This window comes from Coturnix japonica, chromosome 6 (genome assembly GCF_054131305.1).
Source record: "Coturnix japonica strain WE chromosome 6, WE-NBRP24, whole genome shotgun sequence".
NCBI lineage: Eukaryota > Metazoa > Chordata > Aves > Galliformes > Phasianidae > Coturnix > Coturnix japonica.
Genome location: NC_140668.1, coordinates 23,185,960 through 23,203,847, shown reverse-complemented (window position 1 = coordinate 23,203,847; position 17,888 = coordinate 23,185,960). Strand labels below are relative to the sequence as shown.

Here is a 17,888-nt window from a genome sequence, read left to right as displayed (position 1 = left end):
CCATGCGCTGCCCTTGGAGGAGGCTCTGGCCACCTGAACCAGGCAAGACGAGTGGAACGTGTGCTGAGACCCCTGCAGCACAGCGGCTCAGGAAAGGCGTTGGGGGAGTGCTGCTTCCTGTTGTCCCCACGAGTGACCTGTGCCTGGGGGCAGGACAGGAGAGGCCAGGGGAAGGAAGCTGGGGGGGGTGTGTGTTCCATTGCATATCACAGTATCACAGCGCCTGGGCACATTGGTTTTTCCTTCCCCCTCCTTGGCTCAGCACAGACTGCAGGCACGGTCCATGGGGCAGCCGAGAGCAGAGCCCTCTCAGCAGGAGACAGTCCCTGGATAGAGGCTCACTCCAGGGCACTGATGCTGATCACAGGCCAGTAACAGCCAGAGCAGGAACCTCAGTGTCACCCCATGGCCAGAGAACAGCACTGTGGGGGGAGCAGCAGAGTAAATCATCAGGCACAGAAAGGGGCAGCTGTGATGAAGTGCAGGCAGAGGGGGTGCACCCTGTGGGAGAAGAGGCTGCCCCTGCTAACAAGGGCACTGTGAGGCTTCCCCAGGTGCCTGCTGTCCCCTGCCACTCTCCATCCATCACCAGGGTGAGCCCTCAGGCGCTGCCTGCTGGGCCTGCCCTACAAAGCTGGCCCCATTTGGAGGCTGCTGTACATTTCCATTTATTAAAGACATCAGAGTGACAGAGTGAGCCCACTGCATCCCTCCCCAGCTCCAGTCCCTCCCTGCAGAACCAGGACAGGTCCCTGAGGTCTGACACAGCCTGGGTCCTGCTGCAGAGGAAAATGGGTTTGGGACTAAAGATACGAGGGGTGGGAAAGCAGAGACGAGGGCAGGTGGGTGCAGGTGGGGGCAAGGAGTGTCCCCCCACACCTCGGGCACCATCAGCAGAAAGAAGGGGTGGTGGTGATGCCATGCAGTGGGGATGTGGTGTTTCAGCAGGGACACAGTGCAGATGTGCCTGTCTGCAGGGCAAGGCGGGGAGCAGGGGTCCATAACGCCCGCAGTGCTGCAGTGAGGTGGTGCCCTGCTGGGCTGAAGGGTCAGAACCGCTCCCTGCGGTATCCTCAGATGTGTCAATGATTGCTCAACTGATCATGGAAGGGGCAGAGGCTCTCAGCCTGCCTAAGAAAGCAGCCGTTATAAAACACCCATCTGAAACCCTAAACCAAAGCTGTCAGAATGCAGAAGCTCTGAGTTTTTCCTGCAGACAGAATAAATGCGTGGCTAGATAAGAATACACTTTGCAAGATGTCCACTAAAGCGGTTACATATTCCCAAGCTTAGCAAAGCACTTGCAGTGGAAACGCCACTTCTGATCTTACTGTCCTTCCCCGCAGTGCATGTTATTAGCTTTCTGCTTTATTTACAGCATCGTCACTTGCTTTTATGACGCCTCCATTAACTTCACTGGCGTGAGCATTGCTTGGTGCACACATCCGATGCCCAGAGCTGCCATCATCTGTAACGCACCTTGCCAGCTGCTCTGGGTTTGCATACATTTAAATGCAGGAAGATGCAGCTGGAGCATGCCATTGGAGGAGCAGGATGAAGCCATTCCACCCCATTGGAGACTTGTTTCTTTTTAAACAAAACTGGGCAAAGGCAATCGTGTTTCCTTGTGGAGAGCTGCGTTAGACCGGTTTGGGCCAACAGCAGGTGAGATAAGGAGCAGGCAAGCTGTGCGTCAGCTGGGCTCAGGGTCACGAGGCTGTTAGCAGAGCGAGAGGAGTCTGCCTGTACCTGCCGCAGGCCTCACCTGTCCTCCTGTAATGCCTAAAGCAGCTTTACGTACCCCTAGAATAAATTCTTAAGAAATCCCACATGTTTCCTGGACTCTCAGTGGCACGCGATGGGTTCCTATGCATGTGGGAGTGGTGGGAAATGTGGCTTTGTGGTCAGATCCAGCCCCTCTTACCCGTCTTTCCCTCGGTTGTGGATTGCCAGCTCCTCCACGATGCCCTCCTCCTCCTTGAAGTTCTCCCAGTCCAGCTTGGACTTCTCCAGTGTGCTCATCTTCTGCTTTTTGGAGCCGATCTTCCCCAGGAGGCCGCTGATACCGCTCGGCCTCTTCACCCTGCAGGAGACAAGGAGCAAACCGTGCTTCAATACAGGGGGCCAGCAATGAGCAGCAGGGCTGAGACACGCCATGTGTGCACACGGTGGCCTGGCTGGTGGTGAGCAGATGGGCAGCAGCCCCAGCAGCTCCAGGCAGGGTCTGTCTGCCCGCAGAGCCCGCTTGGCCGCTGCCCTGGAAGTGTCGAGTTCATTACACGCACATCTTGAGTGCTGGCTTTTTTGTGAAAGGGCTTTTTCATTTATCTTCTTAAGAGAACAGAGAGCTTTCAGGCCAAGAGAGATCATTAAATCATCCGGCTTGACCCCTTGTATACACCAGGCCAAGCCATTCCACTGATCACCTCCGTGCTAAGCCCAGCTCTTTGTCTTCGGGTTAAAGTGTTGTTTTCTGGAAGGGATCCAGCCTCAGTGCGTCACTAGTGCTGACAGCACATCCAGGAATTAACCATTTCGGCATTAGGTTCCAGCTCACCCTCAAATAGCTTTAGATTCTGGCTGCTGCCATTTGCTCTGAGCCCAGACACCCTTTGGATCCCAGGCTGCTCTCATTAGTTGTGCACTCAACACACCTATGTATTAATTTTGTTGTGTTTTTGACAGCTGGAGCTCTTTGTACCCCCACTGAGACACACTCTATCCCAGCCCCTACACCACTTCCAAGCTTCTGTCCCCCTGCTTAACGTTCCAACCTCCTGTAAAACAGGAGGAACCAGAACCCACCACCAGGAACAGTCCTCTGCATGCAAACCTGCTCCTGGCCCATCTCACAGGATCACAGAATGGCTGGGTTGGAAGGGACCTCCAAGACCCTCCATTTCCAATGCCCTGCTGCAGGCTGGCTGTCCCCACCAGCTCAGGCAGCTCCATGGAAGGGCTCTTTGGGCAGCAGTGCCAGCACCTCGCTGCCCTCTCATTGAGAAATGTTCCCATACAGCCTACATCCATCCCACGGGCAGCCCCATCCCATGACACACCACTCGCCGTGCGCTGGGATCCCACACTGCTCCCAGCTCCCAGGACCACCTTTGTCCTTCCTCCCCTTGTTCACAGAGAGCTGAAATCCCACCCCGCGTGCCTGGGCCCCAAAGCTCGGCTTTCTGCTGGGAAAGGCACACAGAGGATTGGGGTCAGCAGGTCGCTGCCAGGGGAAGACAATTCTCAAAGCTTGGAAGCAGCAAAGCAAACTTGCATTAACCCCTTCTTAAACCAGCCTGGGAGAGGAGGGGGGGAACAACATCCGTCAACTCCTTGTTTACACACATTCCAGAGATAGCTCCACGTCTGCAAGGCCTGTGCCTCTGCAAAAAGCTGAAGAGGAAATGATTCTCGTTCCAGAGAGATGGAGGAATGTGGGGAGGGGGCCCCAGGTGAGCGGCAGGCGGCTCCCCAGGCAGCAGCAGGCACATCCTGCCCCCGCATCCAGAGCTGTCCTTATCGCATCATTAGTGTGGTTTATGCTTCCATCATTTGCAGCCCTCCAAAGCAAAATAATTCCGCAGTTTACATGGAATTAAATCAAAGAAAATGACATCCTTGTGAGCTTCAGCCAGAAGATTCACAGTGCAGGAATGGCTGGCTGCGGTCACTTGGGGCTGCAGCTTCCTGATGTAGGTATATATGGGGGATAAGACCCTGAGTTAAGGGAATCTCAGTAAGCTCTGGGTCTGTGGGAAGAGGAGCAGGAGTATCCCAGGGCCTGGCCCTCTGACTTATTCTGGTCTGCACACTGCAGGGGAGTGTGCCCACAGCCTACAGGGACATGGGGCACACGGGGGGCTCTGCTGTTCAACTTTCTCACATGAACGCCCCATTGAAATGTCCACACCATCATCAAGCAGTAACAGAATCGTGGGATCATAGGATGGTTTAGGCTGGAAGGGACCTCAAAGCCTACCCAGTTCTGTGGGCTGGTGCCTCCCACCTCAGGCTGCACAGGGCACCATCCATGGCCTTGGGCAACTCCAGGGATGGGGCACCCACAACATCTTTGGGCAGCCCCTATCTGGGGCAACACAGCTTCATCCTCACTCAGCCCCTATCTTCCCTTACTCTGTAGAGCACGACAGCTCCAAGGATCCTTATCTACAGGTCACTGGGGGAAGAAAAATGGTGCAAGAGGCCCCGGTGCTGTGAACAGGATAAAAATGGAGAGATCTGGACCCTGCAGCTGGGACTGCACGCGAGCCTTGCACAACTACCAGCCCTACTATCAGATGAGCACTCAGGTTGTGAGCAGAGGAGGTATGACAAACAAGCAAGACCAAACAAACATTGGGCAAGTGTGCCCTGAGGTGCTACCTGCCGCTGGCCAGGCAGTGTTTATGTGCAGCAGCTCACTGTGCCCTGGGCCAGGAGCTGGCAGATGGAGGTTATTTGAAGAGAATCCAGGGGATGGAAGACAAATGCCTGCCACACTTTGATATCTCAGATTGTTTCCAATATGTTGCAGAGGCACTGATTTGTGCAGATAATTAGCGCTGTGTGCAAGGCAGCCACAGAGCGATGCAGGAACTGCCATGGGGCTGTGGGCTTCAGCAAGTGGCTTAAGGATGCACTGAGACAGACCCAGGGAAGCACTACAACCAATCCAACCTGCACCCCGGGCTGGCAGGCAGAAGCTCTGTAACATGAGGTATTCCATATGTTTCTCAGGGCAGAGCTAACTTCTCACCTTGATGCCCTCGCTGTGGGAGAATTGAGGATGCAGAAATAGGGGCTATGCCCTCGGCCATCTCTGAAATGGGTGAGAGCCTCTGCAAAGCACAGCATGCACTGGGACAGCATCTGGATCCCTCTGGGGTGTTGAGGTGCAGGATGCAAGGCTACCGCCTGCTCCTGAAACGCTGCAAGCTGCCGTCAGCACTGGGATGGGCTGCTTTTTCCCTGCAGCATGGCTGGGCCAGCATGGCCTGAAGCACGTCTGCTGCAGATTCCTCGCTCATCACCCCGAATAAACTCAGCAGCAAACCTGGGGGTGGGAATTCCTACACCCGTGCCAACATGAAGTAAATGAGAGACATTAAAGTCCAATTAAAAACTTGCTTGGCCTTAAATGCCTCATCTGTTTAAAAATCAAGTAACGGGGCCTGATTAATTGCATTCATTGCCAGCACGAGGAATTATTAGCCTTTTTGCACTCATTAAGGGTATCTGCTGTGGCATCTTTAATCACCAAGGCATTTAAAAGAGAGAAAGTAATTTGCTAAGACATACTGGATCCAGGGATGGGAACCAGGACAATTGCCTATTGAGGACACAGAGCCACGCTCTCGATTTCCACAATTAAAAAGTCCCCGAGCAATAGGAGAATGGGAGAATGCTGGTCCCTGCAAAGTGACTGACTGACTGACAAAGAGAGGGCTGCTCTCCTCTCTGGATGCAATGAGGCCAATCCCACCCATGCTGCAGGTTTGGGGTCTCCATTGGCCTCCCACTCGTGCGAGTTTTCTTGTTATCATTTTGCAGTAGCTACCCAGAACAGCTCACTCCCTCACTTTCTGCAGCAGTCTTTTATGTCTTTGAAAGGGTTTCACGCCTGCCTTGCTCAGCCTGCTCTTTCCTAGACTAAACAACGCCTGTTCTTCCAAGCTTTCCTCATTCCTCACCACTTCCAGCCCTCTGACCGCACTCGCTGCAGCGAGAAACGCAGCGTCCAAACCAGGGATGGGCTCCAGCTGCAGGGCTGCTGGCAGCAGCACCAGGAGGAACGCCTCGCATGCCTTGCACTGCATGCAGCTCCTCGCCCAGCCCACTCTGTGAACAGCTCTGTGACACCATTGACTCACGTCAAGGCAGTGATTCAGGGAGATTTGTGCATGCACTGTTGCCACCAAGGTTGTTACTTCCTTCCTTGATGCATGGGGAGGATGCCTGCTGCCCAAAGGCAGAGCTTTGCACCGCTCCTGTGCTGCTCCTCCCACGTGCCTGCATGTTTCATGGGACCACATGAGCTGGAAAAGGCCTTCCAGATATTGAAGGTTAGTCCAATATCAACGTGACCTACTGCACCCCATCACAAAACCATGTCCCTTAATACTATGTCCACATGTCTCTTAAACACCTCCAGGGCTTCCAATGCCTGACTCGTATCCTTCGACAGCCTATCTCAGACATCTCTGCATGCTGGCCTCTGCTGCTCACAATGCCCATCCCACAGCTACTGAGGAGTAACACCTGGAAAAGGATGTCCTGTCTTTGTGAAAGATGTGTCTTTAGGGGAGTGTTCCAAGCCAGGCTGGATGGGTAACCAGGCTGGATGGGGAGCTGGGCAGCCTGATCTAGTGCTTGATGTAGGGGTCAGCAGCACTGCCCAGGGCAGGGATTGGAACTAGATGATCTTTGAGGTCCCTTCCAACCCAAGCCATTCCACCAGCCTATGAAGTACTTCTGGAGAACAGACAGCAGCTGAACAAGCACCAGTCAGCCAAGCAAGAGTGAGCCAGTGACAAAAGAAAGCAGGCAGTGACCAGTGACACTGCACATTGTCCCATCAACAGGGAATGAAGGGTGCTCTACTAAAGGCGCCAGGAGCATTCCCTGCTCCCCTTTTTGAAATCACAAGCCCTCTACTCTTTGTTTCTGATGGTTCCCTGGGAGTATGCAGACTGCAAAGCCTGCTGCTGCTGCTGCTTGGATCATTCTATGGACAGCAGCTTCTCTAGCAGAAAAGTCTTAATACATAAGAAGCAAACACTGAACACAAAATAGGTTGGTAGTGATGTTTAGCCAACAGCCTTCTTCTTAAGGAACATTTATGGGAGATAGTGCAAGCAAACACATCTAAGAGCACAGTTACTGACGCACACAAGCCATAAGAGCAATGCTGAGCAAGTTCTCCAGGTTGTCATCACCAGCTGTGAGCTGTGTCTGTGGCTGGAGGTCACCCCAAAAGCTCTGATGGGGGGACGTAGGTGAGAGACTCACCCAGCAGAGAGAAGAGCACAGAGGTTTGAAGATATCTGTTCTGCCATGAATGGCTGTGAAGCCAAACAGTATCCCTTAACAGCAGGAAATGGTTTTCATACAAACTAACCACAGCTGGGCAACTAATGCAGCCAAGAAATACCTTCATTTTAAGAAGTGGAAGATTCCTACCCACTGCAGCACGGACTGCCTGTCCCACTGTCCTCCCTTCAAACCAAACCGTGCATCCTGTGAGCAGAGTGCTCACTGAGGACTGCCAGCAAGGACGCACCGACAGCTCTGCAAATCAAAGCACAGCTGAGAAGACGTGGTTACCACTGGCATGCAGAAGCCACAGTGATGCGACAGGCTAAGTGCATGCTGGATGCTGTCCTGGTGAGGTGGCTGCAGGCCACTTGATGCTGGTGGTATCTGCAGCCAAAGATAAATCAGTGGGGAACGGATGGTGTCACGTGGCAGTCCCACCTCCCAGCAGCAGAGAGCTGCAGGCCTGTCCAAGGGCAATGCTCTGGTATGCTGACAATGGGTTTATTGCTGGATTTATTATTAATCCAGCGTGGTGAATTTATGTGAAACTTCACAAGCGGCACAAAGTTGCTTTGTTAAAGCAGACTGAACCTTGCTTTCATGATGGAAATGTGTTTCAACATCAACTTGCGACCAGCAGAACCAAATAGGTCTCCATGCACACCAAGATCAGAGGACTGATGGATGCCGTGCCCCTCCATGGGCACCCAAATCAGCACAGCACCTCTCTAGCAGATGCTGGGGCTGGAGGCTCCTTCCATGGTCTGTGGAGTTCATGTTCACCCCCATGACGGCACCCAGGAGCTCGCTGGCTCAGCCAGCCCCTGCCCTGCAGGTCCCCTTATCAGCAGGAAGACCTCATTAGGGAAGGGACTGAAGCTTCCTGCTGGGGCCCACAGCCTTTGTGATGCTTGTGGCGCTGAGGCCACAGAGCTGGAGGAAGCACGGCGTTTTCCTTGGGCCTTTCAGACAGAGTTGCTATGAGGTTGTTGTCAATGAAACAGGGCTGTGCTGATGGGGCTGGGCAGCACGGGCTGCGTACAGGCTGTCACCGCGGGACAGGGCACAGCAGCACAAGGCCCCTCTGTACCAGTGTCCCTGCAGCTGCCCCAAGCTGTATGGGCAGAGCAGAACCAAAACCCAGTGCCCTCCTCATCAGGGTGATGCTGGGGAGCCTGCAGCTGGCTCCTGCCCAGCACACAGCACAGATGAAGGCTGTTCCAGCAGCACGCTCCTCCAAGGCACTGCAGCAGGGCCAGCCAACGACGTTACAGTATCAGCGGATGGAGCTCAACAGGAGCCTAATTGAAAGAGCTGCAGCGTTCAGCTGACTCCTGATGCTATGAAGACGTTAACGGCTCCAAGCCAGTGCTAAGCAGCCCTGTCTGCCTGTCTGACAGCTCCAGCACTCAGCTGACGGATGGGAACCCTCCCCTCAGGACTTGGTGGGCAGCCAGAGCCACGGCCCCGTCAGCACCATCACCAAGGCCAAGTGCTGGACAAGCTGTCCCTTCCCAGCTGGAGGCTGCAGCTTCCACCAGGGAGGTTCAGCAGCTTGAAGAGTGATACAGAGCAGAGCTGCTCCTGCCATTGGAGACAGGGACCTGGTTTGTCTGCACCGTGATGGAATGTGAGCACTGACCTGGCCACATACTGAGCATGCAGAGACTCTGCAAATCCACCAGCATACACCTACCTGTGCCTTGCCCTATGGGGACGCACCGTCTGCACGCTGACCGGTCCCTGAGTGCATTCTCCATGTGCTTCCAAGATTCACATTTACTGCACTGTGCAAAACCACGGTGAAGCTGAGCTGATCAGCTTATGGCAGCCAAGTGGGGGAAGAAAAAGCTAAAAACACTCGTTAAAATCTTTTCAGCTAAAACATCAGAACTCCCCAAACTGTTCTCACGTGGATCCATTGGATCCTGCTGAGCACACCGGTGCCCATATTGAGGCACAGCAATAAGAGTGAATGAACAACTCCCAGCACCCGCAGCTCCTGCGACTGCGCTGAGCTCAGCCTGGAGGTTTCAAATAAAACAACCATGGCCACAGTGCTGGGCTGGGATTGAGCACATACGGCTTTTTATCTTAGAAGGCATTTGTTTGAGAACATTCAGAGCTGCTGGAACCGCTGGCCCTGACATGATTTCACCGTGAGACCTTAAAAACGTCGACATCTTCAAACGCAAAAGGACCCGCAGTCACAAAACCAGCTCTTAAAAAAGAACAGCCAGAAAATAACTGCTGGTGACGGGAGGAGGAATTCTGCCTCCCTTTGGAGGCCGGCTCCTTCCCCTTTGTCTAACAGCAAACCTTTTGTTCGGGCTCTCTCGGTACGCAGGGAATGTCTCACTGCGTGGACCTGGATTTGATCGGCACAGGGGCTGCTGCAGACCGTGTGGAGCAGTGCTGCTAATGGAATTGTTCCAGCACTAACGAGATTGCACTGAATGCGTGGGGATGGCGGAGCAGCCGGGGCTGCTGGCAGATTGCTCCTTATGGTGCCAGGCACTCCAATAGCCTGAGAAAACTGCCCCTCCAACAACACCGGACCCCAGGGTTCTGCACTCAGCCCCGTCAGCTTCCCACAGCAGCAGGCTTTGATCAGAACTGGGTGAGAAAGCCAGACAGGAGCAAGGAGGGTCTCCCCCTCCCCCAGCAATTAATCCAACAGCTTTAAGCAAAGTCCCGATGAAAACAAATAGACCGCCTTCCACACGCAAATGTTTGCAAAGCTGGGCAGCCTGGGACAGGGGAAAGTTCCCAGGAAATTAAAGGAGGGTGAGCAAGCATCCGGGCATTCTGGCACAAATGTATCGCTGTAATGAGTAACCAGCCTGCGCCACCCAGGGCAGCGGCTGCTTTGCAGTGTCATGCAAGGAAATAAATAGCACGACTATCATATATTAACTTCCAGTGGGAAGGCTGTCCTGGCAGCACATGGGCCTACAGGGAGCCATAAACATTTGGGCACTGCTACGAGCAGCCATAAAACAAGAAATTGGACTCGATCGCATTTAATTGCTTCAGAGAAGGGCAGCATCAATGGTGTGTCCATCAGTTACCTTCCCCTCCATGGTGCTGCCCCGACACAGACCAAGAGCTGGCCAAAGGAGCCCACCAGGGCGGGCACTGCAGGGGCAAAGTCTGGAGGGAAGTGCCCTCAAAGGTTTTTGCTGTACAGAAGCTGAAGTCCAGCCTGCTGAAAGCAATGGGAAGTTAACCAATGGAAGGATGCACTTTGCTTTTTTAATACAGCTGATGGCCACAGCAACAGCTCAGTAACAAACCAAGAGACAAAAGCAGAGAGCCCAAAGTGTAGAGAATATGAGAAAATAAGATTGTCTTGTTGGTTCTTTCTCCAGGGTTTGGCTGAAGAGCTTTGACTGCCACTTCTGAGCCTTTAAGCTTTGGCAGCCGCACTTGGAAGCACTGCCTTGCTCTTCCCAGGGATCCACCTGGCTGGAAACAGACTGCCAGACCCCAAAGGGACCCAGGTGTCACCTCGCTCTGCTGTGCCCTTCTGGCTGGAGGGCAAAGAGGATGGCTGGGCACCTCCTGCACAGAGCAGCAGGTCTCATGGTCACCATTCACCCACCAAAAGCTGCTTAGGAAGTGGAATGGGGACACCAAGAGCCCAGCCAGGCTCTTGGTGACACAGTGTCTCTGGCATTCAGTGGTGAGAATCCCACAGCCTCTGCACGGGAGGATTTCCCAAATCCTGAGTGACCCATCAGCCACTGAGGGCAAAGCAGATGTGCATGTACCATCCACCCAGGACCAGCAGCGTGCTGCTGAATGAAGACCAAACAGACTCCCATCCATGTTCACAGCCATAGCGAGCAGCTCTGGGTCCCCAGCTTTAGGATAGGTCACCCAGCCCTTCTGTAGCAAGGCTTCTGTCCCAGGGCCACAGTGCAGCTCAGCAGCACCGAGTAAGGCAGGCAGGCTGCCAGCAGAGGCTTCGATCTCCTTCAGGGAGCTGAAATAGTTACATGGTAAATGCATTAACCATGGGAACAGCTTCCCAAAGGATGTGGTGGATCCCAAATTGTAAGTCTTTCCATTGTGAGTGGATGCCTCCTTGGAAAATGCAGGCTGCAGCTTGACCGTAAGTGTGCAGGGAAATGCTGTGACCCCAGCATGGGCACCCAGCAGGGACAGCGTGCATCCCAGCTGGGACACAGCCACCCCAGGGCTCCCAGGGCACACCATACCTCCTCCTCTTACCTCATGGCTTTCAATGCCTAGCTCTCTTCAGGGTCTGCTGCTAGAGATTTGAGGAGTCAATTAATACCAAATCAAACCTCATCCATTCCTTCTAGGAAGTCCCTGCCACAGCAAATCATTAAGGTTGGAAATTACCCCTAATACCATCTAGTCCAACTGCCCTTCTCTTCCCAACCCAAACCCCTTCTGTGAGCACAAAACACAAGCAGGGTAAAGACCTTGCCAAGGGAAGAAACTCTCACATCATTCTCATCTGAGAAAGGAGCACAAAGGAAAGGCGCCAGTAAAGATGGTCACATCTCTGGGTCAGGAGGAGCTGGGAAAGGAGCACAGAGTGCCAGTGCTGCTTTTTTATTCTTTTAACTTAGCCAGCAGTTGCAGAATTTGGGCTTTGTTTAAAGCCTTTTGCCCTCGCAAAGGAAACCTCCTCCCCTCCTCCTTTCCCCTCCCAAAGAAAAGGCCACCAAAGTCTGTGGGCAGACATCCTGTAATGTCACCTTACCAAGAGGTGGCAACCTGACTCAGCTCAGCCAGCAGCTCCGCTTCCACGTGGGGCTGCAACAGCAGCATGTGGCCCCAGGCTGATCCCTGGCTCAGGTCACAGCACCAGCAGCACAGCCCACGGGCTCCCAGCAGCATGGTGGGGGGAGCAGGGAAAAGAGGAGCTGGATGCTGGGGTCAGGCAGATCTCATTACTCCCATTTACTTCCCATGCACATTGCTGCATGCAGAAACCTCCCTGCAGATGCACACTGCACCCAGACCACTTTTCAGCGCTCTCCCTGTGACATGATTTAGTACAAGGCACTGCATTATCTGTCTGGTCAGAACAACCAGAGGCAGACAGCACTGAGCATGAGGCACCATGCACTAAATGCTGCTTTCTGATGGCTTTTCTACACCCACCTCAATTTATAGATTAATCTGCTGCACCAGTAATTGAGGCCATTGGACGGGTAGCATGTAAGAGTACCATTATAGGGAAGGCTGGAAACCTGCTTGTGATTTACCAAATCACTGCTAGGTCTCTACAGGCTTGGGCACTTTGTGAGGGGCAGGTGCTGTGCATCAGCTGCATTCTCTCTTTGCCCTCATCCAGGTTTAATATCAGCAATAAAACACCCCCTGCATTAGCTCTAATGTAGCAGAGCACACACCATTCTCCTTCTCATTTCTCCCCTGCTGTGTGGTATCATGGCTTTGGGCTGCTGTGCATCAGCCAGTTGAGATGGGGGACAGGCACCTAAGCATTGTGAGCCCTCTCCATGCCCCACAACAAGCAGGCTGCTGGGGCTGAGCCGTGCATAGCACAGCAGGATTTGCATAGGGAAGGAAGGTGCCTGCCTATGCTCAGAGAGCCCCTCCTTCCACACCGCCCTTTCTGACCCCAAATCAAAGCACCAGCAGCAGCCTTCCCACCACCCCATCACAGAGCGTGGCAGCTCCCAGACCCCCCCCGTAAGTACAGCTTGGTGAGCAAGAAGCATTTCTTCAGCTGGCTCTCAGCTTAGTCTGCTTCACAACAAAAGGAAGCTGCAATCCCTCAAGGCTCAGATTTTTCCAAATGGAGTAAACATACACAAACATAATATTTGTATGCACAGTAATTGGGCCAAAGGATGCACAGGCAAGTGGGTGGCTCACCGGTGGTCCTGACGTGCGATAACATGCGTGCAGCCCTGGAAACCTCCAGCTAAGAGCCATAGCTCCAACCTGACTGCACTGCCTTTGAGATTAAAAAGCAGCCTTTGTTGTCTGCAAGATTAGCATTTCAGAAAAAAAGCACATTCCCAGCCCAAGGGGCTGCTCCTTAACCCAAAACCTTGGCTCCCTAACGTCTGAATGATGCTCTGAGCCCCACATTCATTAGGCAGATTGTATTTGAGCGCCCTACGTGCAGCTGATCAGAGCATTATTCCTTAAAGGCTTCATAAGGCAAGAGTGCCTCGCAGAGAGCAATCTCGTTTAACAGCCAATTAGCAGAGATGTGCTCTTCTGAGCTAAAAAAGAAAAAAAAAGAGGCTGTTCCCTCAGCTTTCTTCTGCTTTGACTGTTAAACTGAGGCAGCAGATCACTCCTGCAGCCCATTGCTTCTGGGACATGTGTACGACTTAGCCTACAGCTTCATTCCAACCTTGTGTAAGACCACCATGTAAGGACAGTGATATTGATGATAAGTACATCTCTTTAGGCTAGAAAGGGACCGGATAGACTCAGGAGACAAAAGGAAAAAAACCATAGCTGTTTCCATACAAAGCACTGCCTCTGGATGTGAAATCAGAACACTGGAAACTACAATCCCCCAATAAATTTCCCTGGAGGATTCGGATACCCAGACCCCATCTGTGAGCATCTGAATCTCACCCTGGGGGCCCTGATGGAATCTCCTGCCGCACAGTGAGGAGAATAGAGCTGCCCAAAGCCCAGTGGGCAGCATGGTGACATCATGCAGGTAAGAATCGGAGCTTCTATCTCTGTTATTGCTACACTAACTCCAGACAGAAGCAGCATCAGCAAAATAATAAATTCCGCTGCAAGAAAAACTGACAGCTCTCACCAGTTAAATACATGCCCACAGGCACAGCTTAGATGCAGGATTCTTACATTAAGAACAAAAATCCCCTTCACTTTTTTTCTCCTTTGTAGTGGAATCCTCCAGGAGCACCTCCAAGGTGGGGTGTGTACCTGAGCAGAGCTCAGAAGAGCAAAGCCTGCATCTGTAATGTCCCAGGGAGCCACTTCACAGGACAACTGTTGGTTTAACCTGGCTCTCCTGCTTTACCGGGCTGAGGCAGACCTTCCCCTGCTGGCTTCCTGACCTTGCACATCTGGGTGAGCTGTGTGATGCACCGGGCACTTCTTTCAGAGCTCAGGGGAGGAAAGGATGGCCCGAGCACAAACACATGAGCAGAGGGACCAAAGGTGAAGGCGGTACCAGGAAAGGTGACCTAAAGGCGTTAGCTCTCAGGGTTCAACCACTGCAATGAGCTCTTTTCCATCTCAGGAGTCACTCGAGAGAGCAAGGACACAGCTCTGGGATACAAAGAGAGGAAGCAGCAGGATGGGAGGCACCTGGTGCACCTGGCTCCCAGCTACACCTCCCCAGCAGGATGATGTCCTCCTCACCTTGCGCCTCTTGCCATCAGGCTGGCCCTAAGGCTGTAACAACTGGATAAGCCTAAAAAGTAAAGGAATGAAAGCACAGCAGAGAAAATCCCTGGCCTGGATTAGGTGTGCAGCTGAGCTACTGGTACTTCCACAGCACCCCAAGGCTTTCTCAGCCAGGCACAAATACAGGCAGGGTTCAGTGCAGTGAAACATCAGACAAGGAATGCTTCTGCAGAAGAACACAGGTGGCTCAGTTTGGTGGCATGGAGCACATGGGGACTGCTGTACCCTGCTCCACCTCACCCCAAGGCTGCCTCTCAAACAGCCATCCACATCCCATCCTTCAGCTCACAGCAAAGCAAGCATCCCAAGGCACCAGTGCAGGCTGTTATGCCATACACAACAGCTCACCACCAAACTGAACTCCCTTGAAGTAGCTCCATTGCTTGCTGTGACCTGTTGGCGTGGGGCTGGCGGGGTGCTGGCTGCTGCTTTGGACTGTGTGGGAGCTGCTCACACCCTTCTCCTGAACAGGGGCAGAAGCTTTAACTCACACTGGTTTCTACGATCACCATGACTGTATGTTTTCTTATTTCTAAGACTGCACAGCTACTCCAAGGAGAGCAGCTCTGTTCCTGCAATACACTGCTGCCTTTGAGGGGACACGAGAGCTGCTGGCTTTGTTTTACACCAGGTCCCAGCAGCACGAGGCTAACAATGTCCTTTCCCAAAAGGGTTTGTCAGCCAGTGGAGACAGCAAGAACAAACGACTACGGGGATTTTTCAAAGCTTCTCGCATTACAGGCACTGAGAAGAGATGATCCTTCCCTTTGTTGCTCATATTTAAAGCGTGCAAAGCCCCACGTATTTAATTCCCACGTACATCGCTCAGTCTCTTGCATTGCAAGCCAGGCTATGTCATGAGAACTCCAACACGACACATCCTTACCCATCAATTTTGGGAAGTGGGGCAGGGCTGTGGTAAGCAGGAGCCCAAGAGGGTCATGGTTTTACTCCCTGTGGGATCTCCCTACCCCCAGCCCACACAGAGGAGGCAGCAGGGAAGAGAGGAACATGCTGCTGGATGCTTCAGCCCCTCCTCTTTTTCCTAGCTGCAAAGACAAGGTTCTTATTAAAAGATAAAGAAAAACCCTTTCATCCTCTACGCCCAGACCTAAATCTTTAAATACCTAGTGAAATATAAGTAATTGAGATGTGCTGTTAGCAGCTGTGGGTTCACTCATCCCTTTCATGTTTGCAGACAGAAGCTGAGTAGGACTAAGGGTTACTTAACTTAAAAATGACAAAGTTTGATCGTTGTGCCTGGCAGTGAATATTAAAAGCAATGACAAGATTGACATTATCTAGCTGCATTGTAGCTCCTATTTTTTCCCCATTTAAATGCTCCACTCCTCACTTCTTACTGCAAAGACTCACGGCAGGCACACACAGCTCAGGCTGACCTGCATTGAAGCCCAGTGTTCTGGGTACTAAAGACAATTAAAAGGGCTCAGCTAGCAAAGCTGCACAACAACCTGAGAACAAACATGAACAAAAGCCTTCCTTGTGTGTCATGTGCTACACATATATCCCAGGCTTCACAGAGGACCTGCCTGACTTGGGAGATGTGAGGCGGTGCTGCTAAGCCACCTCCTCCACCTTTTGCAGCCTGTCCTCTCCTCTTGGAAGCAACAGTATGGCTGCAGAATGGAACTGGAGCTCTCTGCATGCTCCATGAACAGCATTCACTGCAGGTTCTGCCCAGAAGGACGACAGATGTTTCCCTGAATGCACAGAATCCATTTTTTTCCTACAGCTAAGCTACTACAGCAGCTAAGCAGCCCGAACTGAATGAGTGGTGGTTAAACAAAACAAGGGCATGCAACTGAAGAAGCGAGCTGCCAAGATGCTTTCACCCTTTAAGCAGAAGGAGAAAGCACTGCTGCCTGCACAGACTTGCTCCAGTGCCCAAATTACTCTCCCAACAAAACCCACACGTTATTTCCAGCTTGAGTGCTTTCAATCACTGCTCACAGCTGCTCTGCTGTGGGCTGGGCTGTGCACCTCCCTCCTCCGAGAACGACATTCTCCCGCAGAACACTGCAGGCTAAGGTCAAGTCCTATCTTACACCATGCTCTCTAATCCAAAAGCAGTACTCCAACTCCCACGTTCATTAGAGCAATGGCACGGCCACGTGACCTTACGACAACTGGTGCTGGAGTAACAGGGCAAAAGCCTTGGGCTACTCAAGGCCGAGAGGATCCTCCAGCACAGAATGAGCTCAGGCACTCGTGCAGCTGCTGCCCTGAGCTCTGCAGGGAACGTGGAGCCTCTCAGGGGGTTCCCTGTAGGCTAAACCTGGGCTAGCTGCAGAGCAAACCTACACAGAGCTCATACAGGCTGGCAGCCCCACCTGCAAGGACACAGCTGCACTGCTCACCCCTCTAAAGTAGGGGTACTCTTGCAGTGCCCCAGGCTCTGCTGCTCCATCCTGCAGGGATGCAGGAGAACCATGGGCTGGTGCCACCAGACCCCAGTGTGTCTCTGAACTCACCTCTGCATAGTGCCTCAGGGAAGGGATGCGATCATTGCAACTCTGGCCACCTCTTGCTACTTTTTTCCCCCCTTGTCTTTTGAAGAAAAGGGACATTTGCTATCAGTCAACCAAGAGGAAAGGGTTTTCATCAGCAGATGCTCTCCTTGGGCGTCGCCATCAAGCACAAACTGAGGTGCTTGCTCAAAGCAGACAGTCAGGCATTCAGAGCAAAACAGAGCTGGGCCTGGCTGCTCTGCATGAGGATATTGTTTTATTGTACGTGAAAAAAGGTAATAAAGTCCAGCACTGGGCATAAACAAGCTGACTGTACATAATGGATATTGTTAGGTGTCTGAATAGGTCACTGACTCAAAAGAAAGTTCAGCTCCACAATGCAGGTCTTGGGCTCTGCCCCTCTGAATACCCAGCAGAAAGCATCCCCGCACACACACCCCATGCATTCAGCACAGCTGGATCTTTTTGTATTTCTCACTGTCCATTTCCTCCTGAATTTCGCTAGTTTCCTTCCATTTGTATTATGAGCCTTTGTTCTTTCTCTGCCCTCTTCCTCCTACTATTTAGAAACATACAGATGCAGACTAAGGGCAAGGAAGCAAGCAGAGTCACAGCACGTTAGAAAAACAACTTTCATAGCTTGCACCTACCCATTCAAAAAACACGTTACAGCAGCATTAGTTCTGCATGGAAGCAGCGATCCCCCTGTGTGTGCACGAAGTAGGACCCTGGCAAACTTCAATGACAGCCACAAAGGTTTGTCTATCACACACAAGTTAAAACAGGTCCCTTCATGGAATTAATTTCATCTCAGTATTTGCTAGTTAGAATTGTATCATAGAATGGCTTGGGCTGGAAGGGACCTCAAACATCTTCTAGTTCCCATTGTCAAAACCTTTTCCACGAGGCTCTTCTCCAAGGCCCCACTATGGTGGAACATTCCACCTTCTATCAACA

At 52.4% G+C, this 17,888-nt stretch overlaps 1 protein-coding gene across 2 annotated transcripts in view; it reads right to left on the bottom strand.

The window, feature by feature from the left end:
• Nucleotides 1–17,888, bottom strand: part of CFDP1 (chromatin remodeling protein CFDP1) — a 49,691-nt gene that overhangs the window by 1,276 nt on the left and 30,527 nt on the right. For both annotated transcript variants that reach the window (XR_014947719.1, XM_015873826.3), the window contains one exon: nucleotides 1,925–2,083. Coding sequence is in view for 1 of the 2 variants with exons in the window: in XM_015873826.3 (XP_015729312.1) it covers nucleotides 1,925–2,083 (159 nt within the window). In the remaining variant the exon portion in view is untranslated. The remainder of the gene's footprint in view (nucleotides 1–1,924; nucleotides 2,084–17,888) is intronic.